This window comes from Penicillium maclennaniae (assembly GCF_028827695.1).
Source record: "Penicillium maclennaniae strain IBT 15551 chromosome Unknown utg000003l:1.0-5670915.0:1.0-5674809.0, whole genome shotgun sequence".
Lineage (NCBI taxonomy): Eukaryota > Fungi > Ascomycota > Eurotiomycetes > Eurotiales > Aspergillaceae > Penicillium > Penicillium maclennaniae.
This window is the reverse complement of record NW_026623215.1, coordinates 2734995-2760253: the sequence shown is the minus strand read 5'-3', so window position 1 is coordinate 2760253 and position 25259 is coordinate 2734995. Positions and strand designations below refer to the sequence as shown.

General features: G+C 51.4%; 9 protein-coding genes across 9 annotated transcripts; 5 read left to right on the top strand and 4 right to left on the bottom strand.

Annotated features, from left to right (window-relative positions):
* Window positions 1–907: 907 nt before the first annotated feature.
* On the top strand, window positions 908–1432 carry N7477_003138 (ureidoglycolate hydrolase; the record flags this gene model as incomplete). The annotated part of the gene is made up of 1 exon (XM_056964801.1): window positions 908–1432. One exon carries the CDS (start codon window positions 908–910, stop codon window positions 1430–1432), a length of 525 nt encoding a protein of 174 aa, XP_056824754.1.
* A 441-nt stretch (window positions 1433–1873) lies between these two features.
* Window positions 1874–4699, bottom strand: N7477_003137 (mismatch repair ATPase MSH1; the record flags this gene model as incomplete). Its single annotated transcript, XM_056964800.1, has 3 exons — window positions 1874–3618; window positions 3669–4590; window positions 4646–4699. The coding sequence occupies 3 exons, from the start codon at window positions 4697–4699 to the stop codon at window positions 1874–1876; spliced, it is 2721 nt and encodes a 906-aa protein (XP_056824753.1).
* Window positions 4700–5335: 636 nt separating this feature from the next.
* On the top strand, window positions 5336–11998 carry N7477_003136 (ATP-dependent RNA helicase BRR2; the record flags this gene model as incomplete). Its single annotated transcript, XM_056964799.1, has 1 exon — window positions 5336–11998. The coding sequence occupies one exon, from the start codon at window positions 5336–5338 to the stop codon at window positions 11996–11998; it is 6663 nt and encodes a 2220-aa protein (XP_056824752.1).
* Window positions 11999–12405: 407 nt separating this feature from the next.
* N7477_003135 (oligopeptidase family protein) lies at window positions 12406–14644 on the top strand (the record flags this gene model as incomplete). Its single annotated transcript, XM_056964798.1, has 2 exons — window positions 12406–12437; window positions 12523–14644. 2 exons carry the CDS (start codon window positions 12406–12408, stop codon window positions 14642–14644), a joined length of 2154 nt encoding a protein of 717 aa, XP_056824751.1.
* A 383-nt stretch (window positions 14645–15027) lies between these two features.
* N7477_003134 (uncharacterized protein) lies at window positions 15028–15684 on the top strand (the record flags this gene model as incomplete). Its single annotated transcript, XM_056964797.1, has 1 exon — window positions 15028–15684. The coding sequence occupies one exon, from the start codon at window positions 15028–15030 to the stop codon at window positions 15682–15684; it is 657 nt and encodes a 218-aa protein (XP_056824750.1).
* Window positions 15685–16342: 658 nt separating this feature from the next.
* N7477_003133 (glycoside hydrolase family 43 protein) lies at window positions 16343–17346 on the top strand (the record flags this gene model as incomplete). Its single annotated transcript, XM_056964796.1, has 2 exons — window positions 16343–16700; window positions 16745–17346. The coding sequence occupies 2 exons, from the start codon at window positions 16343–16345 to the stop codon at window positions 17344–17346; spliced, it is 960 nt and encodes a 319-aa protein (XP_056824749.1).
* A 106-nt stretch (window positions 17347–17452) lies between these two features.
* Window positions 17453–19434, bottom strand: N7477_003132 (flavin-containing monooxygenase; the record flags this gene model as incomplete). The annotated part of the gene is made up of 5 exons (XM_056964795.1): window positions 17453–18068; window positions 18121–18700; window positions 18753–19222; window positions 19275–19355; window positions 19403–19434. The coding sequence occupies 5 exons, from the start codon at window positions 19432–19434 to the stop codon at window positions 17453–17455; spliced, it is 1779 nt and encodes a 592-aa protein (XP_056824748.1).
* Window positions 19435–19632: 198 nt separating this feature from the next.
* Window positions 19633–21625, bottom strand: N7477_003131 (putative MFS transporter; the record flags this gene model as incomplete). The annotated part of the gene is made up of 8 exons (XM_056964794.1): window positions 19633–20146; window positions 20200–20253; window positions 20304–20390; window positions 20441–20886; window positions 20937–21039; window positions 21095–21111; window positions 21161–21368; window positions 21432–21625. 8 exons carry the CDS (start codon window positions 21623–21625, stop codon window positions 19633–19635), a joined length of 1623 nt encoding a protein of 540 aa, XP_056824747.1.
* Window positions 21626–23581: 1956 nt separating this feature from the next.
* On the bottom strand, window positions 23582–24994 carry N7477_003130 (putative serine/threonine protein kinase ENV7; the record flags this gene model as incomplete). The annotated part of the gene is made up of 3 exons (XM_056964793.1): window positions 23582–24132; window positions 24188–24800; window positions 24875–24994. The coding sequence occupies 3 exons, from the start codon at window positions 24992–24994 to the stop codon at window positions 23582–23584; spliced, it is 1284 nt and encodes a 427-aa protein (XP_056824746.1).
* Window positions 24995–25259: the final 265 nt, after the last annotated feature.

The window sequence follows — 25259 nt, the reverse complement described above, 5'->3', positions numbered from 1 at the left end:
GAGCCTCATCGAACGGGCCAAGTCGCTGGAAAAGGCAACCGATGGGAGTGCGGACCAGAAGCAGGACCCCCTCTTTTTGCGTGCTCGTGATTTCTAGTCCACTGTCGTTGGTCGGTGACCTCTCGGTGGAGTTTTGTGGAGGCAACCTGCCGCTTCTAGGATTGCATGAGACGCGGAGAAGGAGCCTGTAGCGTCGGACTATCAAGACGTTGGTTCACATCTCCGACCGCAAAGACCCTGGAACCTTGCAAATTGTGCAGCAATCGTCGTATTGAAATGGTTCTTCCCGCATATACAATCTTTCTTGCCTTGCTCTAGTTCACTCACGTCAACCGAGACGATCTCTACCATTGTCATGGAAGCACACTATCATGGATGCTGCTTGGTTGGGCATCAATCTGAACATCTTGGCTGCCAAATTTGCCTATCACCGTGGTGAGTCGGAACAAGTGAGAAAGCCAGATAGCCCAGCACAATGCTTTGGCCAGCTTAATAAATTTTCATATGCAAGTAAGCAGCCTTGTAGTGGAGATGTGGACTGGAAATATACATTCGAACATTTGCACAACATTGTTCATCCAGATGGCGCTAGATCTCGATAACTTCAGAGCCATGAAGTCTGCAAAAGGCTTGATGTCTCAACTGGTTAAGAGATGTCAAGAGTTGCCCGAAGTATAGAACCCCCAATGCGGGTGCTTCCCCGTCGGCCCCGGCCGCTTATCGTTATCGACTTCACATAACCGGGGAGCGCCGACGAGCTCTCCGCATCTCCAACTATTCTACTCCTTCCCTTTTCCCCTGCTCAAGATTATCTGGAAGTGCTTCACCCAAGTCGAAAATTATCTGCAGAGACAGGTTCTCGCTTATCGGCCCATATCAGTCTGCACCAGCCTGCTACATTCTCACCATGGCTCCCATACTCACCACCAACCCCTCAATAACTATCATTCCCGAACTTCTAACCCCAGAGAACTTCGCCCAGTTCGGTACGGCAATCTGCTCGCCTGTTCCTCGCGATCTCAACATCGCCCCCAATCCCAAAAATCTCCCACCATTCAACCCAAGCCCGGTGCTGGCAAACCAAAACTCTGCCCTGAAGTACAGTCCTATCTCCCCGCTCATCGACCGCTACGCGCAAGGTCCCAACAAAATCGCATCCGAAGCCCGCATGACTATGTTCTGTTGCTTCCCGCGTAAACTACGCACAACGGCTTCACCAGAGAAGGAACTTTTCGATGTGCGGATTCTCGAGCGCCACCCGTTCACGAACCAGACGTTTATTCCCATCGACTTGTCGAGCCATTCGAAGGTCGGAGATGGCGAAGAAGAGCCCAATTTCTTGATTGTCGTTGCGCCTACGCTGAAGGGGAGACTGCGACGGCGAAGAATGAGACCGGGGAAACGATTACGATTCGCGATCCGCCTGATTTGAAGAATGTGAAGGCATTCATTGCGCATGGTGGTCAGGCGGTTACTTATGGTGTTGGGACCTGGCATGCGCCTATGGTGGTTTTGGGAAGAGGAGGGTGGATTTCGTCGTTGTGCAACATGTTAATGGGGTTGTGGACGAGGATTGTCAGGAGGCTGCGTTTGGGGAGGGCGTGGTCGTTGATTTGGGACGAAAAGAGCAGCATGGGAGGGCGAAAGGCCCGGAACTGTGGAGAGCGAAGAGAATTTACAAGATTTGAGATCAACGAGGGGTATTCAAGTTGGGTGGCATTTGGACAAATAACCCGGGTATTGTACATGAAATGAAATACAATAGATGGCAAATAGATTCGCCTCCAAAATTGAAATCAATTATTCTCAGAATGCCGTCCCGCATGCACGAGCGCGCGGGGATCGAATTATGAGAGCAGTGGACCTCTTTGGCTTATGCTCCAGGTGAGACAGGCTGGTCCTCGTCAAAGGCTCGATGAGAGGCCATCTTGTCCTTCATCTCCTGGCGGACACGGGTGGCCAGGTCGATAGTTTCTCGGGGGAGACCCGCTAGCTGAGCCACCTTGAGGGCATGCGACTCGCGGTTGACACCCTTCCGGAGGCGATGAACAAACGAGAATGCCCCCGATGGCGACTCCTTCACATCTGTACAGTACCTCTCGAGACGTTCAAAGTTTTGCGTCATATCCGCGAGCCCATGGAAGTGAGTCGCGAAGAGGGTGCGACTCTGATTGTGATAATGTAAATGGTGAAGACAGGCAAAGCTAACAGCAGTGCCGTCCTCGGGGGTTGTGCCTCGGCCAACTTCGTCCATGATTACAAAAGAACGCGGCGTGGCTTGCTTCAATATGGCAGCTGTCTCAAGCATCTCCACCATGAATGTCGACTGGTCGCGGAATAGATCATCGGCTGCACCTATACGACTGAAGATCTGATCGACTATTCCGATCTCGGCGTAAGCTGCAGGTACGTAAGACCCGATCTGGGCGAGGATCGTGATCAACGCGTTCTGCCGAAGGAATGTACTTTTGCCGGCCATGTTAGGACCAGTGATAAGCCATATCTGCTCCTTTTCACCGAGGAAGCAATCATTGCTCACGAACGAGCGTCCCTGCTCCTCAAGACCAAGTTTGACTGTGGCATGTCTTCCTCCCACGATTTTGTGCGTCCTTCCGTCATTCAGGATTGGTCGAACCATTTGTTGCTCCTGGGCCAGCGTGGCAAATGAACAGGCGACGTCCAACTCGTCCATGACTGCGGCGTTGCGGCGAATCTTGACCAAATTTAAAATAACTTCCCGACGAAGACGTTCGAAAATTGCCTGCTCTTCCTGGCGAATCCGAATCTTGATGTGGTCCATCTTGTTTCCCAGTTCTGTCCATGCAGGGAGGTAGAATGAGCGAGTCGATTTGGTTGAAGAGACATTCCGAGTAACTCCTAAGTCCTCGATAGCCCGCTGGGAGATTTTGGCACCTTTGACATGGCAGATATGACCCAGACCGGGAGTCCATTTGAGATTCAAGGACGTAGACCCCACTGTATCCCGAAGCCGCTGTGTGAGGTCAGACTTGTCCTTTACAAGGTGCTCTAAATCTTCGTGAAGACTGTTCAAAATCCTGCTAGCATCACGTCTCATGATCCACGTTTCGACTGGACCAGAGTCAGGATCTGTCGCTGCGGCCCGCTCAGGCACTTTCGTCCGCACTTTCTTGGGCAAAGACTCCATATCACTCGATGTGCCCTCATTCAAGGTGACCTCTTGAGCCAAGCTCGCTGCTTCGGCAGCTGTACTATCCTCGATGCGCTGTTTCTGAAGTAGACCTTCTTCATCAATCGCTGCAAGTATGCGCTCTGCCAGGGCCAAAGGCCCGTCAAGACGAAGTCGTGAAACCACGAATTCGAGGCTGCGCTGAGCCTCAGAATTTCCAGTGGCAGATAAGAGCCTCATGTGGTCAGACAGGACCTGTTTGACGCCTTTGGACGCTTCGGTGGCGCGGGAAAGACAAATCAAGTCATCTGCATCTCCTCTGCCAAGGGCAAATTTTTGAACCAGACGCTGGGAGTCATAGCTTCGTTTCAACAGTTGTACCACGCTCTCACGAAGATTTTCATTTCCAATGAAAACAGAGACTAAGTCGAGGCGCCCATTGATAACCTGAAGTGAAGTAGACGGGGAAGCTGCAAACGAGAATCAGCATGTGGTAAGCAGCAAGCCTGTGGATAAATACTCAGTCTGTCCCGCAGAAGGCGTGCACCACTTTTGGTACTTGTTCTGCGAACCGCGTGGAGTAAGCTGCCCTTTCCAAATCCATCTCGAGCGGTTTCTAAGATTTCGAGTCCTCTTAGACTATTGCGGTCAATACTCATCGATTCATCAAGATGCCGTCTTCGCGGAGGCTGGAGCTTGAGATCAGACCGCTGCAACTGTACACGAACGTATTCTAGCAAGCTGTAACCTGCAGCCACCTCTTCTCGTGTGAAAGATGTGTGGCTTTCTTCAGGAATCGGAGCGTCCAGCATTGCATCCCATTCTGACATCGGTGCGATCGAGCTGGGAAATCGGAAGAAAGTGACAAGCCGGTGCTCCTGCCCGACCAAGAGTTGTAATTCTTGTCCGATGATATCCTGGACGTTCTGGTCCACAAGAATTTCTCGGGCACCGATTCGGGCAATGGCAGATGGAAGCATTTGCGTCGTTGTTAGCTGGGTGAAGAAATCACCTGTGGATAAATCCAGCCACGACAGTCCTACGCTTTGAGGGCCAGTGGACAATATGTGCGGTGAAGACGGATTATCGGCCTGTTGCTTTGACTGTGCTTCCAAACAGGGAATATCTAGATATATGGCCAGCAGGAAATTGTTCTCAGAAGGGTCGATGAACTTTTCATCGATCAATGTACCAGGACTGATAATCCTGGCCACTTTCCGATCAAATAGCAGCCCGCCAGGGCGCATTTTCTCTTCTTCACCGATCGCAAACTCTTCGCTTATAGCCACGTATCTATTAAGGTCTTGAACGAGAATTTTGAGGAACCGATCGAGCTGGAAGAAAGGGAAGCCTGCCATCGGCACTGGCCCTGCGCTGGTCTTTTTGCTTGCAAGCTTTATATTCAACAATGGCGCAAGCTCTTCAGCCTGTTCAAAGTAGAGCTAAGTAGCCAGTATTAGCTACATTGTATCAACAGCTCGCTTTGAATGATCACACCTCGTAGAACCCCCCAACTCTGGTGAGAACAACACAGTTGTCGAATTTCTGCATGTTATTACGATGCCCCTGTACAACAGTTGGATATTGAGGTGCATCATCCTGTCTATCATCATATGCTTCAAGCTTGACAACACCTTGTGGTAAGTCTTTCAATTGTACAGACGATTTGGTTTTGGCGCTCCTCCGTAGTTCAAACGGCGGCTTCGCGCTGGGCACGCGTGGACGGACGGGTGCGCGACGCGCATGGTGACAAATTGTTCTGTGAACATGACAATGATAGGATGAAAGCAGTGACGATTGAGAAGAGCGTAATGAAGATGTCAACCAGACCGACCGCCCATGAAAGTACATCTTTGCGAGGTCATAAACACCGTCATTGAGGGAGCGGCAGAACCGTGAAAGCTCCCCGCCTTCCGCCTTCGCCACCGAAATCTTCCCGAGCTTCTGTTCTTGGCCCCGACCACCCTTTCTATTAGCCTTGATCTTCATTTCTTCCCCCTTGAGTCAGCTTGCTTATGCCAGGAGAATGAGTCAGGTTTGTGAGTTCTTCTGAAGTTTTCTCAATTGCTTCAACTTATCGCGCGGCGTGGACGAGTTTGATCGGCGCATCCAAGCCGATCCCCGTCGCAACTCATTCGTTTTTTTCTTCTCGGATCGCTTTCGTGAGACGGTCACATCACCATCAACATGGCCGATCAATCACAATATAAGTACTCGGCGATGTCCAACCTGGTCCTCCAGGCGGACCGTCGTTTTATCAGCCGTTCCAATGATGAAGCGTCTGGAGACCCCGAGTCTATTGCGGGCCGTATCGGTATTCGAGAGATGGGATCGCGAGTAGCCCGCGACGATGCGCCGAAGACCAAGAAGGCCGCTGGGCCAGGAGTCGAACGTGGTGCAATTCACGAGGGTGAAGATGTCCTCATGCGAGAACAGAAGAAGCGCCAACGTGGCCAACCGGCACAACTCCGGGGCCAGGGTATTCTCTCAGCATCCGATGCCCTCATTGAAGGCTTGAAATATCGTCCGCGGACACCGGCGACGAGAGCGACATACGACCTTATCCTCACGATTACTGGCACAAATCTTGGCGACGTCCCCCATGAAGTCGTACGAAGTGCCGCCGATGCCGTGTTAGAGCTTCTGAAGGATGAAGACATGAAAGACTTTGACAAGAAGAAAGAAATCGACGATCTTTTGGGCACTTCAATGAACCCGAAGGAGTTTAATGAGCTTGTGAACCTGGGCAAGAAGATTACCGACTACGATGCCCAAGATGAAGATGAAGACATGGAGGGTGGCTTGGATGAGGCGGATGGAGAGCTTGACGAGCGTCAAGGTGTTGCTGTTGTTTTCGACGAAGACGAAGACGATGAACGCACGGGCACCGTAGACGAAATCCGAGACGAAGACGACCTTTCCGACGAAGACGAAGCAGACGACCAAGACCGACCCGATGCCGATCAGCCCACAAGCGAGGGACTGGATGAGGACGACGAGATGGTCATCGATGGCGGTATCGGACGGGAGGTCAAGGCCAAGGATAAGGCAGACATGAACGTTCTTGTACGCGAGATCGACGCGTACTGGCTCCAACGTCAAATCGGTGCCTTGTATTCAGATGCACACGTACAACAAGAAAAGACGCGAGAGGCTCTTGAGCTCATGGGTGGTCAGACCGAGGACGGATCCGAACGGCCCCTCCGTGATGTCGAGAACGACCTGATGGAACTCTTCGACTACGACCATCCTGAAATTGTCGCTAAATTGGTCACAAACCGTGACAAGGTTGTCTGGGTGACTCGCTGGAGACGAGTGGCCGAAGATGCAGACGCGCGCAACCTTGTAGAAAGCCAGATGGTCGAAGCTGGACATCGTGCCATCCTGGATGAGATTCGTGGAAAGACTGCTCGTGATGATCTCGGCAGCCGCTCCCAGAAGACGATGAAGCTTGATCTGATGGACGTCGACGTCCCGTCAGGGGCTGCAGAAGACGAGAAGAAGCCTGCCACCGAAGGCGGTTTGGTTGGTGGTCTTCAACCCAAGCGCCTCATCAATCTTGAGAACCTGGTCTTCCACCAGGGTAACCATCTCATGACCAACCCAAATGTCAAGCTTCCTCAAGGCTCAACAAAGCGTACCTTCAAAGGCTACGAAGAGATCCATGTTCCGCCCCCCAAGGCCAAGCGAGATGCCGGTGAAAAGAACATTCCAACTACCGAGTTGCCAGACTGGGCTCGTGTTGGCTTCGGAAGCTCGAAGGAGCTGAACCGTGTTCAAACCAAGTGCTTCCCTTCTGCTTTCCACGATGATGGTAACCTGCTTGTCTGTGCCCCGACTGGCTCTGGAAAGACCAACGTTGCTATGCTCACTATTCTCCGTGAGATTGGCAAGAACCGCAACCCGGAAACCGGCGAGATCATGCTGGATGACTTCAAGATCATTTATATTTCTCCTTTGAAGGCCTTGGTGCAGGAGCAGGTCGGAAACCTTGGCAAGCGTCTTGAGCCTTACGGCATTAAAGTAGCAGAGCTCAGTGGTGATCGCCAACTCACCAAGCAGCAGATCGCCGATACCCAGATCATCGTCACTACCCCAGAGAAATTCGACGTCATCACCAGAAAGGCCTCCGAAACTAGTTATACCAACCTCGTCCGTCTCGTGGTCATCGACGAGATCCACCTTCTCCACGACGACCGTGGCCCTGTCATTGAGAGCATCGTCAGCCGTATCATTCGCCGTGTCGAGCAGACTGGTGATCCGGTGCGGATCGTTGGTCTCAGTGCTACTCTTCCCAACTATCGCGATGTCGCAAACTTCCTCCGTGCCGATCCCGAGAAAGGAGTCTTCCACTTCGATGGCTCTTACCGACCTTGCCCCCTGAAGCAGGAATTCATTGGTGTCACCGACAAGAAGGCCATCAAGCAATTAAAGACCATGAATGACATCTGTTACAACAAGGTCCTGGAGCAGGTTGGCCAGAACCGGAACCAGATGCTCATCTTCGTCCACTCAAGAAAAGAGACCGCCAAGACCGCCAAGTATATCCGTGACAAGGCAATTGAGAATGAGACGATTGGCCAGATTCTGCGCAGTGATGCTGCTAGTCGTCAAATTCTGACTGAGGAAGCTGAGTCCGTTGATGATGCCTCTCTGAAGGATCTTATGCCTTACGGCCTGGGTATTCACCACGCTGGTCTTAGTCTTGCGGATCGTGATTCCGTCCAGGCACTCTTTGCCGATGGCAGCATCCAGGTTCTCGTCTGTACTGCAACCCTTGCCTGGGGTGTCAACCTTCCCGCCCACACTGTCATTATCAAAGGAACCCAAGTCTACTCCCCCGAGAAGGGTAGCTGGGTTGAACTGAGTCCTCAGGATGTTCTACAAATGCTTGGACGTGCCGGTCGACCTCAATACGACACTTTTGGTGAAGGTATTATCATCACAACCCAGGCAGAGATTCAGTACTACCTTTCGCTCTTGAACCAGCAACTGCCAATTGAGTCCCAGCTTGTCAGCAAGCTTGCGGACAACATGAACGCGGAAATTGTTCTGGGCAACATTCGAGACCGCGATGAGGGTGTGCAGTGGCTGGGTTACACTTACCTTTATGTTCGCATGCTCCGATCACCAGGCTTGTACAGTGTTGGGGCAGACTACGAGAACGATGATGCTCTCGAGCAGAAGCGAGTTGATCTCGTTCACTCCGCTGCTACCATCCTCGAGAGATCTGGTCTTATTAAGTATGAGAAGAAAACTGGTCGCCTGCAAGCAACTGAGCTGGGCCGGATTGCTTCCCACTACTACATCAGCCACAACTCGATGCTCACCTATGCCCAGCACCTTCAGCCATCCATTACTACCATTGAGTTGTTCCGCATCTTCGCTCTGAGTGATGAGTTCAAGTACATTCCTGTCCGCCAAGACGAGAAATTGGAGCTTGGAAAGCTGCTTGGTCGTGTACCAGTACCTGTTAAGGAGACCATCGATGAGCCTCATGCCAAGATCAACGTCCTCCTCCAGGCATATATCTCCCGTCTTCGCCTTGATGGCCTTGCCTTGATGGCAGATCTGGTTTATGTCACTCAGTCTGCCGGACGTATCATTCGTGCGCTTTTCGAGATTTGCTTGAAGAAGGGCTGGTCAGCTGTGGCCAAGAGTGCTCTTGACCTCTGTAAGATGGCCGAGAAGCGCATGTGGCCAACCATGTCTCCCTTGCGCCAATTCCCTCACTGCCCTCGTGATATTCTGCAGAAGGCCGAGCGCATTGATGTGCCTTGGGCTAGCTACTTCGATCTAGACCCTCCGCGTATGGGAGAGCTCCTTGGCATGCCCAAATCTGGACGTGTTGTCTGCGATTTGGTCTCGAAGTTCCCCCGGCTTGAAGTTCAGGCTCAGGTTCAACCTATTACTCGTTCCATGCTTCGTGTTGAATTGACGATAACCCCTAATTTTGTCTGGGATGATGCTATTCATGGCAATGCGCAGGACTTTTGGATCCTTGTTGAAGACTGTGATGGCGAAGAGATCTTGTACCACGACCGCTTCCTGCTGCGCCGCGAGTTTGCTCAATCTGAGATGAACGAACACCTTGTGGAGTTCACAGTCCCAATTACCGAGCCGATGCCTCCTAATTACTTCATTTCTCTAGTGTCTGACCGCTGGATGCACTCTGAGACCAAGATCGCTGTCTCCTTCCAAAAGCTGATTTTACCTGAGCGCTTCCCCCCTCACACTCCTCTCCTCGATATGCAACGTGCTCCGGTCAAGGCCCTGAAACGTGAGGAGTATCAGCAGCTGTACCCCAACTGGGAGCACTTCAACAAGATCCAGACTCAGGTTTTTAAGTCCGTGTTTGATTCAGACGACAATGTCTTCATCGGGGCACCCACTGGAAGCGGAAAGACTGTGTGCGCTGAGCTAGCCTTGCTGCGTCACTGGTCAAGCGCGAAGAATGGCCGTGCAGTGTACATTGCTCCCTTCCAAGAATTGGTTGACCTCCGTCTTGCCGACTGGGAGAAGCGTCTCGGCAACCTTGGAGGTGGAAAGACCATTGTCAAGCTTACGGGCGAGACAACTGCGGATCTGAAGCTCCTTGAGCGGGCTGACCTTGTCCTCGCCACTCCTGTACAGTGGGATGTTTTGTCTCGCCAGTGGCAGCGACGCAAGAACATTCAGACAGTACAATTATTCATCGCTGACGAACTTCACATGCTTGGTGGCTTTGGTGGTTACGTGTACGAGGTTGTCGTCTCTCGCATGCATTACATTGCTCTCCAGACTGAGAACGAGATGCGTATTCTCGGGTTGAGTGTGCCGCTTTCCAACGCTCGCGACATTGGTGAATGGATCGGTGCCAACAAGCACACCATTTACAATTTCAGCCCGCACGCTCGCCCTGTTCCTCTTGAACTCCACATCCAATCTTTCACTATCCCTCACTTCCCCTCCCTCATGCTTGCGATGTCTCGTCCTGCCTACCAATCAATCCTGACTCTTTCACCCGACAAGCCTGCTCTGGTCTTTGTGCCCAGTCGCAAGCAGACCCGCTCTACCGCCATGGATCTTTTGGCAGCGTGTTCCATGGATGATGATGAAGATCGCTTCTTGAACGCAGATGCAGAGGAGCTAGCCCCACTGCTGAGTCGTGTACAAGAACAGACCCTTGCCACCTCTTTGAGCCACGGTGTTGGCTACTACCACGAGGCCCTGAGCCTGGGTGATAAGCGTATTGTTACACATCTCTTTAGGATTGGAGCTATCCAAGTCCTTCTGGCCTCGCGGGATTGCTGCTGGGAGCTGGATGTCACCGCCCATCTGGTCATCGTCATGAATACCCAGTTCTTTGATGGTCGTGAGCATCGCTATATTGACTACCCTATCAGTGAGATCCTTCAGATGTTTGGCAAGGCTTCTCGTCCCGGTCAGGACAAGCTTGGCCGGGGTGTTTTGATGGTGCCTGCTGTGAAGCGCGAGTACTACAAGAAGTTCTTAAACGAGGCTATGCCCGTGGAGAGTCATCTTCAGGTCTACCTGCACGACGCATTCGTCACCGAGGCTAGCACAAGGACTATCTCTTCGACCCAGGATGCAGTTGATTGGATGACTTACACTTACTTTTACCGCCGTCTGCTTGCGAACCCCAGCTTTTACGGTCTAAGTGATGTCAGCCACGAGGGTCTGAGTACTTTCTTATCGGAGCTTGTTGAGAACACGCTGAAGGAGTTGTCGGAGGCCAAGATTATCGATCTGGATGAGGAGGATGATAGCGTTACTCCTCTCAACGCAGCCATGATCAGCGCCTATTATAACATTTCCTTTATCACTATGCAGACCTTCCTGCTGTCTCTCTCCGCTCGCACCAAGCTCAAGGGTATCTTGGAGATTGTCACTTCAGCCACCGAGTTTGAGTCTGTCCAGATGCGTCGCCACGAGGATCACATTCTCCGCCGTGTGTATGATCGCTGTCCCGTCAAGATGTCCGAGCCCGCATTTGACTCGCCCCACTTCAAGGCCTTTGTTCTGCTCCAGGCGCACTTCTCGCGTATGCAGCTGCCTATCGACCTGGCCAAGGATCAGGAAGATATCGTCCGCAAGGTTCTTAACTTGCTGAGCGCCTGTGTCGATGTGCTTTCCTCCGAGGGTCACATCAATGCCATGAACGCCATGGAGCTGTCGCAGATGGTCGTTCAAGCTATGTGGGACCGCGATAGTCCTCTCAAACAGATTCCTCACTTCTCGCCTGAGGTTATTCAGGTGGCCAATGAGTACAAGTACGTTAATACGATGCCCAGTAAACGAACAAGCATTAACACGAATAACAGGATCAACGATATTTTCGAATTTATGGACGCTATGGACCCTACTGAGAACAAGGATTACGCCGCTCTTGTCAAGCGTCTCAACTTGGACAACAAGCAGCTGGCACAAGCAGCCGCCTTTACGAACGAGAAGTATCCCAACCTCGAAATGGACTTTGAGGTCGAAGATCCCGAAAACATCACCTCTGGCGAGCCCGCCTATCTCAAGATCAAGATTGAGCGGGAGTTAGAAGAAGACGAAGAGCCCGACACTGTCGTCCACGCACCCTTCTACCCCAACCAGAAGATGGAGAACTGGTGGTTGGTGGTCGGCGAGGAGCAATCCAAGAGCCTGCTGGCCATCAAGCGCGTTACTATCGGTCGCAAGCTGGAATTACGCTTGGAATATGTGGTTCCGTCTCCTGGTGAGCACGAGCTGACCCTCTATCTCATGAGTGACAGCTATGTTGGAGTGGATCAAGCACCTACCTTCTCAGTGACCGCAGCTGAAGGTATGGAGGAAGATGAGAGTGAGGAGGAAGAGGAGTAGATTTATGACTTTGTGGATTTTTCATTTGTAACATTAGTTTTGGAGCTCCTAGGATACAAACGGTGTTTTTTATTCTGTTCGATTCATTCTAGCGTGGCGAGTGCATAACCGAGTCGAGGTAGTGATTTACATAGTTCTTCACCGGTGAAGTGGACCCTGGCGATTAACCCCGCATGGGTCACGTTGTCTCCCCCAATGAAGAGAGCACCTCATCCTTCCTTCCTGCTTCCTCGCTCTCTCCTATTCATCTCAGTGGTACTCTATCTTGCTTCCCATTTGCATTTGATAGGGTTCTTCCTTCTCGAAGGCATCTTCGTGGATCATCTACTTGAAGCTCCACTCTCTCCCAAGCTCCTTGCTAGCTATCTTATCTCCACATCTCCTCATCTCGAGCTAGCTTAGCCGCTATGGCTATTCGCCCCATGAAGTTCACGCCTGAGTAAGTAATGGATATTTTTTACAGTCAGATTTCACTCAGTATCATGATATCACATTCTTGAAATCTCCCAATTGACCAAGTTCAGGGTCCTCCTCGGCGCCCCCAGGCGGTCCTCGGCGGTCCCCAACGCTTCAGGTACCTTGGCTGTATACACCCAGACCACCTACTCTTTCGATTCACATAGCAAAACAAACGAAATTCGCGTCATCGACATCGAGTCTGGACGATCCGCCCTCATCACCAATGACCCCGGTGCCAGCAACCCCCAATGGCTCGGCCGCGGAGACCAGCTCGTCTGGCTGAAAACCAAGACCAACGGCAACACAAGCTTCATCGTCGGCCACGCCCGCGAGGCTGATTCCACTTACACTGCTGGGACTGTCCCAGGGCCTGTCTCCGACCTGAAGGTGACTGTAATTGAGCCTGGCAAGATCGGATTCGCCGTCAGCGGAAAGGCTAACCCCGACGGGTCCCTGTATAATCCCCATGATGCCAAAAAGCCGCACACGACGGGTCGCCTGTATACAAAGCTTTTTGTTCGACACTGGGACTCTTATGTCGAGCCTCAGAAGAATGCCATTTGGTACGGTCTGTTGGAGCAGGCACCGCTGTCTCCCGCTCGTAGACAGGCGGGTAAGTACTCTCTGTCAGGTCTTACCAACTTGATCTCCGTCTCGGGTCTGGGTGCCGTTGAGTCGCCAATCCCTCCCTTCGGAGGTACTGGAGACTTTGATATCAGCCCGTCTGCTATTGTGTTTGTTGCGAAAGACCCGGACGTCAATCCCGCTACTCACACCGCTTGTTCTTGCTACTATGCTCCCATGTTCTCCTGGACGAGTATGAGTGCATCCAATGCAAAGATCTGCAAGGTCAACGCCCTGAGGGGCGCGATGTCATCGCCTGTTCTTTCTTCAGATGGGGGCTCCATTGCTCTTCTGGCCATGCGTACGGACGGATATGAGTCTGACAAGAATCGCATTCTTTACGTGCCGAACCCATGGAATGGAGATATGATTGAGGTCTTTGAGTCTGCGGATGGGAAGGGACAGTGGGATCTGAGTCCGTCGACTATTTCTTTTGCATACGATGACAAGTCGTTGCTCATCCAGGCCGAGGAGCTTGGACGTGGACTCCTTTATCAGCTTCCTTTGGATCATATTAAGGATGCCAAGCCCGATGTGTTGAAGAGACTCACCCGTTCGGGTTTTGTCAGTGATGTATTTCCAGCTGCCGACGGCTCTCCCAAACTTTTCCTTTCAAGCAGCAGCCTGGTTGACAACAGCCTGTGGACTATCATTGACCCATCCAATCCCGAAGACGTGCGGGTCGTGTCTTCGAATGGTCGTGGAGGTGCAGCATTCGGTCTTTCTTCAGCCCAAGTGGATGAGATTTGGTTCCGAGGCGCCGCAGACCACCCGGTGCATGCATTTGTGGTGAAGCCGTCAAACTTCAAGCCCGGCGAGAAGTATCCCCTGGCCTACCTGATCCACGGAGGTCCTCAAGGCGCATGGAATGACCAGTGGAGCACCCGATGGAACCCTGCTGTCTTTGCCGAGCAGGGTTATGTCGTGGTAACCCCGAACCCTACAGGCAGTACTGGATACGGACAACAATTTACGGACGCCATCCGCGGCCAGTGGGGCGGACGTCCATATGAAGACCTTGTCAAGGGTTTCGCATACATCGAGCAAAGCCTAGACTACGTTGATACCGATCGAGCCGTCGCGCTCGGCGCCTCATACGGCGGGTACATGATGAACTGGATGCAGGGGCATGACCTTGGCCGCAAGTTCAAAGCCCTCGTCACCCACGACGGAGTCTTCAGCATGACCTCGCAACTTGCCAGCGAGGAACAATACTTCCCTCTGCACGACCTGAAGGGCCCAATCTGGAAAGTTCCAGAGAACTGGGCTGAATGGGATCCTTCTCGATTCACAAGCGAATGGCAGACGCCTCACCTTATCATTCACAATGAACTGGACTACCGGCTTACCATCGCCGAGGGTCTTGCAGCTTTCAACGTCCTGCAGATGCGCGGCGTTGACAGCGCATTCCTTACATTCCCTGATGAGAATCACTGGGTCCTCAACCCTGAAAACTCCCTCCTGTGGCACCGCACGGTGCTAAACTGGATCAACAAATACGTTGGACTGCCCCCTGTGGCGGACGAGCCAGAGCTGTTGTCCAGCATGAACATGTCTGTCTGATCGTTTTCATTGTGGCTGCTTCGGGACATTACCAATGCAACTTTTTTCTTTGGATTTTGGATTATTCATGGACTGGAAACAAAGGAATCGCGGTCTCCAGGCGTTCGGGAGACATTTCATTATAGTCGGCACAAAGGACATGCATGATATGTCTTTGCGTCTTCAATTGCAACTGCAAAGCGCGCTATTTTTGCTTTGTTTCAGCTCATTGTCTATACCTCATTGCCATTATTGCGACAGATTCATTTTGGACGTTCCATTAGTATCAGTATAAAGCGAGATTCTCTGATCTCGTGGTGCGATCCTCATTGAATTAACTTTACTTACTCCATCTCTTATCATCTGTATCATTTGAAATTCTGCTGTTAGACTTGCATCATATCATGCCGTCAAGTGATCCTAATCTTCTACTTCTTCTTGATCGCAAGCCTCCAGCTCAAGTTGGTGCAGAGACTGGGCTTGAGCTTCCTCGACTGCACCTCGGTCCCCGCGATGCAGCAGCTTTGGGATCCAGGAATTCCTCGGAGCTTCTTCAGTCCTATCTCAACCACCTTGCAACACCCCTTCTACCACTGGTATCATGCATCAACGGCCAACCACACCCAGACTTCCCAAGGAATCTTCTTCAATACCACCTTCTCACTCCCGCCCAGCTTGATAATCTCGCCTGGCACTTCCACCAGGTTTCACCGCCACGTCCAGAATCCTCCAGGTACCCAATTCGGGTCCCACCTTGGGTACACCTTGACTCCACGCGAGAAATCAGGCTGGAAACGAAGCGCCGGCGCTTCGGTCGCTTCATAGGCCTGCAAGGCTGCGAGTCACCTGTTCAAGCTATGCCGCAGGGTGTATCCCCGGTATATGAGCCGTTTCTGGATTCCTGTGAGTCCTTTGCTGACCAAGTGGTCGTTGCTCCACTTTTGGGCGAGAACGAGATGGAGATTATCGATCGCATGCTGGAAGGTATGGAATGGGAATGGGAAGAGGCTCTGGTAAAGGCTAGGGAAGGTCTGGGGCTAGGCCCAGGCGTCAAGCAGTGAGGCAAACATTCTTTGCTCTGATTGCAGGTGGGCAATGATTTTATATAGATTGTACTTTCCTGTGTATTTCGTGATCAGCGGTGTAAAGTTACTTTGTTGACGATGATGATATTTTTGTTTAAATGCATCCACTATAGCATCGTCGTTGGCTTGTGGGCGACCTTTTGAAACCTGGATATTGTAGGTCCTGGCGTTCTCTCAAGCAATGTATTTTGCGGGTTCTTTGTTGGAGAAGTATTAAAAGCTACAATGGAGAGCACTTCACAATCAGATTTGCTTTCCTCTGTTCATCTTGGTGGTGGTAATAGCTGTCGATATTGGAGATTAGGTGACCTCCTCACTCCTCGGGGAAACAGGAGCCAAAAGATGGATGCGCTTTGCCTAGTTCATCCATGCGGAGTAAGACGCCGCAGTTTAGCCGTGACGGGTAAAACCCCAGGGGGTCCCTGAACGGTTATAACGCAATCAATAAATGCTTTCTACCGTGCCTGAATGTAAGAATACCATATCCCATCTCCAATTGCCGAGGTCTAGTGGGGCCCATCAGCCATCCAAGCTTACACTTATATAGCCGCCTGCCCTCCACGGATATTACCCCAGACGAAATCCTTCACTGCTCGCATCACGAAAGCTGTACACCAATATTCGGATTCCCAACATGCCAGAACCATCCCCGCTTATCAAACATCTCTACACGGCAGACCCCTCCGCCCATGTGTTCAATGGCAAATTGTATATTTACCCTTCCCACGACCGTGAAACGGATATCGCGTTCAACGACAATGGCGATCAATACGACATGACCGATTACCATGTCTTCTCCATGGATTCACTCGACGGCCCAGTGACAGACCACGGCATCGCACTGTCTGCGCACGACGTCCCCTGGGTCTCGAAGCAGATGTGGGCTCCGGACGCGGCGTGCAAGAATGGCAAATATTATCTATTCTTCCTGCGCGGGACAAGCAGGGCATTTTCCGCATTGGTGTTGCAGTGTCGACAGCTCCGGAAGGTCCGTTCGTTCCCGAGGAAAGTTTCCTGGCGGGGAGTTATAGTATAGATCCGGCGGTGTTCGTGGATGGCGATGATGGAGAGAAGGCGTATTTGTACTTTGGGGGGTTGTGGGGTGGACAGCTGCAGTGCTGGAAGAACCAAGGGGGGACTGATAATGGGATGAATGGACTTGTGTTCGATGCGAGTCTGACGGGCCCTCATGAGCCGTCCGGGGATGGGGTGTTGGCCCTTGGTCCGCGGGTTGCGCAGCTTGCGGAGGATATGTTGAGCTTTCTTGGCCCGCCGCGCGAGTTGGAGATTTTGACGGAATCGGGAGAGCCCATCCGGGCCGATGATCATGAGAGACGGTTCTTTGAGGCGGCGTGGATGCATCGGTATCGTGGAAAGTATTACTTTTCCTATTCAACGGGAGACTCGCATTATCTGGTCTATGCTACGGGCGATTCCCCGTTCGGTCCGTTCATCTACCAAGGTCGGATTCTGGAGCCGGTGTTGGGCTGGACGACGCACCATTCTATCGTGGAGTTCCAGGACAAGTGGTACTTATTCTATCACGATTGTGAACTCTCCGGGGGTGTGGATCATTTAAGGTCTGTGAAGGTGCGAGAGATACTCTATGATGAGGAGGGGAGAATTAGCCTGGCTTGATTGTGGTATCTAAAGTAAGAACCCGAAATGTTGTATTATCTTTTTGTCTTTGGTTCAGGGGTTCAAGATACATCCCGAGTTGCGCAGTGTTGATGCTTTTTCAAACTCAAGCTTTGCCCTTCGTTCCTGCACTAGGCTCAATCTCCTGTTCACGAGGAAGCAGCCCAACGAGATCAAGCAGCAAGGCTATCGAATTGACGAAACCATAGAATAACATCGGGATCAGTCCAAAGAAAAGGTTTCCGATATAGCCTCGTCGGAGAATAGTCTCGGCCAGCTCCGTCCGAGCAATCTCAGGTGCCACAGACGACTCAAATGGCCCCACTAACCGGTAGAACGTAACAAAGGATGCACCAAAGCAGTATATAAGCAGGATTTGCAGCCCATGCCGACGATACAATTCAAGTAAGCCGGGTGCACCACCAAAATCCTTGGCCAAGGTGCTCATGTATGCGCTGTGATCGACACCGTAGTGAATCCGAGCCGATTTGGGGGCAAGAAGATGATAGTGGGGAGGGTCCATGGGCATCTCCATACGGCCGGTGATGAGGGCTGTCCACCACATGGCTTGTTGCTCGGCGATGGGTGGGATTGCGCCAACGCCGGGTCGCACAAAGCCAATAAAGGCAATGTCTGGGTGAGACGGGTTAACGATGTTTCGAATTTGGGCATCCGATGCAGTCGGATATGACGGGTCGAGGTAAGGGAAGGTTTGTTTGTAGCTGCATAAAACATGAGTTTGGAAAAGAAGCACGTCAAGGATGATTGACATACCCGGAGCAATACACTACACAGTTCGGCGTGATCTTTCTGTTTTTCAACCGCTGCCAATCCTTCCTATCGTGATTGGGCTGGAAGTGCACAACTCCGTGATCGTCGATGTACTTCGGCCACGTGCACGTGTCGACTGCTCGGTCAGATGCGGCATCTTCAGGAGGATCAATGTAGCGATTGCCAATGAAGGCCAAAAAGGGATTATGCGTCTTATAAGGCCGGTTGAGATATGGCATCGCCTTATTACTCTTGTTGAGAAAGACAAAGGCTCTACCCAATCTCTCTTCGGGAAGAGCGCCAACATGCTGGTTCATGCCAGCTTGGGTTCCGGTCAGGAACCAAAGGACTCGCTTGATCACAAAGTCCGAAATGAACCAGCGTAATCTGCTCTGAGCTATTGCTCTGTGAACATATGCGGTTTCAAATAGGTTGGTGATGAGACCGTCGATTGGAAGGCCTCCGCTAAAGGTCTTGCCAAATACCTGGAACCGGCTGAGTTGCTTGGGGAAAGAGAGGAACCCGGTGCGGAAACACATGGTGACCGATTCTGCGTCCGCTTTGATGGACTCATAGGCAATATCTTTTTGAAAGCGTGTTAGATAGCTCATTTCAGTCGATGAGAATCTACTCACCCATTGCTGTCTCACCGCATCCCAAGATGAGAACCTTCTTACCAGCGACCTGGCCACGGCCCTTGTAGCGTGACGAGTGGAATACATCCCCCTGGACATGCTCAATTCCCGGAATATCCGGAATGTTAGGTTCAACATGAAGACCCGTGCAAACCGCAATATGAGAACAGTCAAATGTTCTCTCCTTCTTGTCCACACTCGTCCCGTCCACATAGCTCACCCGATGAGCCCATTCTGAACCATTTGGGAGCGGAGACACGCGAATGACGGGCGAGTTAAACTTGATGGACGGACCCAGCTGAAATCGTTCGACATAAGACCGGAGATAGTCGACGTAGTCCGGTAGTGACACGTGATCGGGCGTCTTCAAGGGCAAGCGGTGATCGGAGAACGTGGTTAATTGCTTGCTGCTCACCAGTTCGGCGTTCTCGTACGAGCGATAGTTGAATGTACCGCCAACATCGGACTCCCTGTAGGTCGGAAGATTAGCATCCTCCTGAGAACTCGGGCCTGCGAACATACGCTTCGAAGAGACACGCCTCGATCTGCTGATCGGGTCTGGACGCCTCCAGCAAGGTCTTGAGGGTCACTAGGCCACCGGGGCTGCAGAGATTAGCCCATGCGAAGCTCAAAAAAACGAGCGAACATACCCTGCGCCGATGATCGCGACTCGTATTGTCATCTTGAGTTGCGGAGGGAAGATGTGAATGGAAGCAGCCTACAATTTGCGGGGGCGGTCTAGTTCTCCACCCCAAAAGCTTGGTCAGTGACGCCATGGCCGCTCTCGTTTAGATGCTGTTTGTGTAGTTTGTGTATTTGTGAAATTCCTGTTATGCGTATATAGGTGTAGTTCCTACATGCCAATGAGTTCATGATGTTTCTAATGTCCCATCCCCTTCTCCCAGTTCTCCTGCACGATCTGCCAGTACTTCTCGCGACTACGCACTCGGAACGCCTTGCCCCACTTGATCATCACCAGGAAAACCGCGGCGCAGGCCATCCCAACAAAGGCCGCGGAGATGAAGCAGTTCTGGTACCCCATATTGTCAATCCACGGTGTAATCCCGTATCCGATGGCGAAAGACATGGTGTTTCGCACCAAAATCACGGTCGCCATCGCCACACCGCTTAACTCATGGTAGCTGTCTACCAGGTAGTTGACACTAAGAGTGATGCCGCAGGTATTGCTAAAAGCCAGCAGGCACATCGCGACAATGAGGCCAAACCAGTGCACCTCGTGTGCAGCACCAACGCCCCAGAGGAGGAGGGACCCGGGAACTAGGATGAGACATGCCAGGAAAGGCCAAAGACGGTGCTCAGCTTCCATGATACCCCCGTTGCGACGCGCCAGTTTGATAGTGAGCCAATCGCTGAATCGGCCCGTGAATACGGATCTGTCTTGGTTAGACGGGTGAAGAAAGTAACCTGGGAGATGATCCAAACTTACCCAATAGCCACGCCTAAGATGCATGCGAGGTAGCTCAGACCCACCATAGAGGAACTGCGGAAGATTAGCTGGCGGTCAAAAATGCTGAGAGCTGTCACACTCACCCAAAATTGTACGGAGGTCCACCCAAGATGATAGAAGCAGTACCGTTTAGGATATTAAAGAAGACCAGGTACGAACCGTAAGAGAATCTGCGACAGGTCAGCGATGAACAATTGATCAATCTCAAGAAGCAACATACCCAGCATAGAAAATGACTGGCCAGGAAAGGAAGTACAAGGTCTGCCAAAGCTGTCGGAACATATTATTCTGCTTCTGCTTGGGAGCCAAAAGGGAAAGCTTCTGGATATATGTCTTTCTGGCATAAATCTCCCCAGTCTCGGTCAAAACAGGTTCAGCCTTTGGCACAGCTTTCTCCGGATCCCTGCTTTGAGAGCTATGGCAAGTGCCGAGTCGCACATTGGCAATGGTGGTATCTTCGATTTGCTCGCGCACGTAGTTGGTCTCTTCCATGAAGAAGAATAGGAAGACCATGGCACAGCCGACAAAGATACTGGGCCAATAGAACACCCACCGCCACCCTTGGTACTGTGCGATAAAACCGCAGATCACAGGTGCAAAGTAGTTACTGCCGGCCAGGAAGAAGGCGTACAATCCCATGTAAGTTCCTCGCTCGTGTGTAAAGTACTGATGCTGTTAGATTTGCATACCGTTCTTTGTTGTGGACAGATACTCACGACATCAGTGACTGTGATCTCCGGTAGAGCTTCAATAGGAGCAGTGAAAAAGCCTGAGAGGACGTTTCGGGCGATCCATTGGCCGTCAGTGCCTGCATATGGTCTGAGGTGTTCGTTAGCTTTAGTCTTTGCATCTCAAGGATGCAGGCTTTAATTACCCCCAAATCGTCATGCCCTGATGCTCGTTAGTACTGGACAGTCATAGGTCTATCTGAGAAACGTACCAAGACACCCGCCATCGACAAAAGGTATGTCAATCGCTTGCCGTACTGCATCGAGAATGGCTGCCAGAACAACAGACCCCATCCCGCCAACAAGAACATATAACCTGTGCCTTCATTGATTGTGCTGACCGACAACCCAGTCTCTTCGGACAGCTGGGTTTCGACAGAGTAAACCACCGAGCAGGCAATACCTGTGAACAATGTGTATCTACAACAAGAATCACATTAACGATGAATCCATGCCACACAAACATGCAGTAAACAAACTCACACGCTCACGCAAATCGTCGACAGAAGCTTCCTCTTCGGACTCCAATTCAAGGGGTCTTCTGGGTCTGCAGACGGGGCTGGAATCAGAACAATATCTCCATTGCCTCCATCCACATGACGCGTGTTCAAAACGTGTTGCACATCAACAAGCGTCACCGTGCCAGGAATGGCAGACCTATCCACAACCGGCGCCATAATTGGAAATGAAGGCTGGGAATGGGAACTATGGGAACCGGCAGATCGAGTTTATTTGAGGTATGAGAGCACCACACGTCACAGCTTGATAAGTGCACTATACTGCCGATGTCGCCGCGCAGGCTATCAGTGCGAATGGAGCTCCTCAGAGGTCGACGAAGAGCAGAGAGGTTCCGCAAGGGAAGTGTGACTTCAAATGGAATGCAGCACACACAGCTCGCGATAAGAACAGTTGCTTTGGAGCCCGATAACCAAAGAGTCTTCCCCCGCACGGCGATCTTTGCCTTACTCGGTTCTCGAAAAAGTACCGAGTTGCCACGCTTGGTCTACAGAAGACTACAGGGTGCCTGCGGTTTTGTTTATGGCATAAGGTTTGTTAGGAGCTCATAGCCACTTTCTTCGTATTCAATTGCTAGGTTCATTGTGGTGACCCAATATACAAGGGCTGTGAACAATATCTACAGCAACTCAAGTCAGAAGCTGAGCTACAGTATGGTGGCTTGGATGATAAGACGATGGAACTTCTGCCAGTGACATCTCATCTACTAATCAGTCTCGAACTGTACTTAACATAATCTGACAAGCTTGAGAGTGACACAATCTTGATTGCGCAACTGGGAGACTCTGACGGAAAGCGCAAGGTATAAGCTTTAGTCAAAAGGCCAGTCCAGAGCCCAAAGCGCCACGCCGCATCGGCCCTAGCACAGCGGACTCGACTGGTGGACTTGACTCCGCTACCCCAACACTAGGCTATACTTGTCGCTCAACTCAACTGATCTACTCAGACTCTCGATTCCAAATAGGAAGGCTATCTATTCTTATCACTGATTAAGTCCTTCCCTTTCCCTGGAGTCCATCCATTTACGCATATAGTGTAAACCCTTGATGAACACTTTACTCATTGTCCGAAGCGCCGCTGCTCTTGTCTCGCCTGCGAAAACATTCATTGGGGCAGAGCGAACACCTGATTATTGATGATTATTCGAAAAGCCGCCTGATTGTACTGGTGGCCAAGATTGAGCTGCCGCTTTTTATACATGAAAGGTGTATAGTCTCACCTTCGAGATCAAGGTCAAGCAGCTCACGAAGTACGGTGGCGCTACCCTGGATCACGGCTTCCTGCAGTATTATCGGCAGGATCATCAACGGCCAGTCGGTGAACCGAGGGCCGACTCTGACTGATCAATACAAGTCGCAAAAGTTTTTACTGCAGCCCGCAAAGCTAGTCATTGCTTCGTTATAGGCCTGGGCGACACTACCGGTATCTGCTAGCATGAGGCACGTCATTTTCGTTTTGAGGGTCTGTACTTGATCCTTGATCCATGTACGATTGATTCATTCGGAGGTGCGAGTTTCGGTATGATATTTCGAATTGAACTTTGAACCAAAGTGATAATTATTGAAAGTTCGAGTGAATATACCAAATGTCTTTCTGAGCCCTTTTATGTGGCAGTTGGAACAGACTGATCACTTCTTCAAAGTTTTCATTTGGAGCATTGTTTCGAATGGTTGGTAACTTCTTCAAAACTACTCGGGTGAATAGATCATGACTTAGACTGCCAAATGCACGTAGTGCCGCATTGACTCGAAAATGACACTTTGTTTGATTTTTACTTACCTTTACGGTGAACGCATCGAATATATTTACCAATTTGATATTTAATACATTTCTGGACTCGATGGGTCAATACTAAACAGCGGGTACGAGATTCACGATTGCTTAAAAGAGCATGAGTGAGGACAAGAAACAGATCAAGGAGCGCGGAAAGAAAAAGAGCCTGAATAAGCCTTGAATGCCTAGACTAAGGTACAGATTGCGTTGCAACGGATACTGTACAGATCGCCAAACCATGTACCGCGCAGAAACATTTCGGACCTGCCGAGAATCTTGATGAAATGCGATATAGAGAACACAAGCAGAGAATGGGAAAGTTGAAATGTCAACATGACAATGGCTCAGTGCGACGGACCGGCGACGCCATCGTCATCCGGCAACTCTTTGATGGCGTCCTTGATCATTTGGATCAGCTCCTCGATATCGGGTCGGTCCGAGGGCTCGACTTGAAGACACTTGCGGACGACCTCCTTGACGGGCTCACTGATCGAGCTTCCATTGCTACTGGACGCATCATCCTTGTCCACGCCGGCCTTTCCTTTACCCTTGGTCGCGTTCGATTTCTCGTCGGGAAATCGCCAATCTCCTCCCAGCACACACATGCTCAGGCTACCACCAGTCTCGTCACTGCGAGCTTCAAAGGGGCTCTTGCCGACCAGACAGGCGTAGAGGGTGCAGCCCAACGACCAGATATCCACCTTGGTGTCGACGATGGACCCGGTCTTCACGTCGAAGAGCTCCGGAGCACGGTAGGGCATTGTGCTGTGCTCCGCAGCGGTGTCTTGCACTGCCAGTGCAAGGGAACGGGAGGTGATGGCAATCGGACTTGGGGCTAGGGAGCCGAGGTCCATCAAAATGGGCGACTGGCCGTCGTCAGCAATCATGATATTACCTAGAAACCAGAGATTAGCGCTTTTTCACTCTGACATATGGACGCGGAAACCCACCAGGCTTGATGTCACGGTGCGCGTAGGGGCGCAGGCCTCCATCTTGAACACCCTCTTGACTCTGGGTGACCTCATCATCCATCAACGGTTCGTGCTCCTCGTCCTCATCATCCACGCGATGACTCGCACGCCGCTTTGGCTTCATCTGCAAGGTTCTCGCAGCGTCCGCTTCCTCCGCTTCTACCCGAACAGCCTTTGCCTTGCGCGTGGACGATGCGCCACTCTTGACGCGATATTGATGCATAGCCTTGAGCGCATTAGCAACACCAAGCATAAGCATCATCAGGCGCTTCTCCGGGAACCGAGTGTGATTGACCAAGTTGGCGTTGATGGCATCCTGCAAGTTGCCGCGTTGGTAATACGGCAGCAGTATGTAGACTGTCTTCGACCCTGGGTCACCGCCATCGGAGCGGAACTTTGAGCCTGATTCTGTTGAGACGCTGTGATCGATCGAATGGATGATGTTTTCCGTGGATGTGAACAGGGTGTACGCTTCGACTTCCTTCAGCGCCTGTGACACGGATTCCTGGCCGAAAGGACAGCGGATCTTCTTAAGCGCGAATAGCTCGGAGGTGGCTTTATCTTGAACGAGGTAGACATAGGAGAAACCTCCCTGTGAAATTGCTTGTCAGCTCAGGCCACGGTCGATTTTTAGCTTGCATCGGGTCGCGCGCGTTTGTCTCATACCTCGCCTAGGAGTCGCAGGAGCTTGAAACTGCGGTTGTTGATCTTCAATTGCGGCGTACTGGGGAAGCAGCACATGCAATCTGTGAAGTTATAGAGGAGATCGAAGAAGTATTGCGCCATCTTACGGAGCTCCGTCCCGACGCAATCGGTGGCGTCAAGAGGTCAAGAGGTCAGGATGATGTACGGGCGAAGGATCGGATAGATAGAAAGTGAAACTCGCAGATATAGCGTGATCGACGCAGAAGACAAAAGAAGGGAGTGTAAGATGCAAAAGGCAAGGGGATAGAGGAGGATGAAAGGGAATAAGAATGGATTACGCAGGGTGGAGAAAGCCCGCATCCTTAAGTTCCATGGATTTATTTGTTGTCCCTCCCCCTTCTCCTCA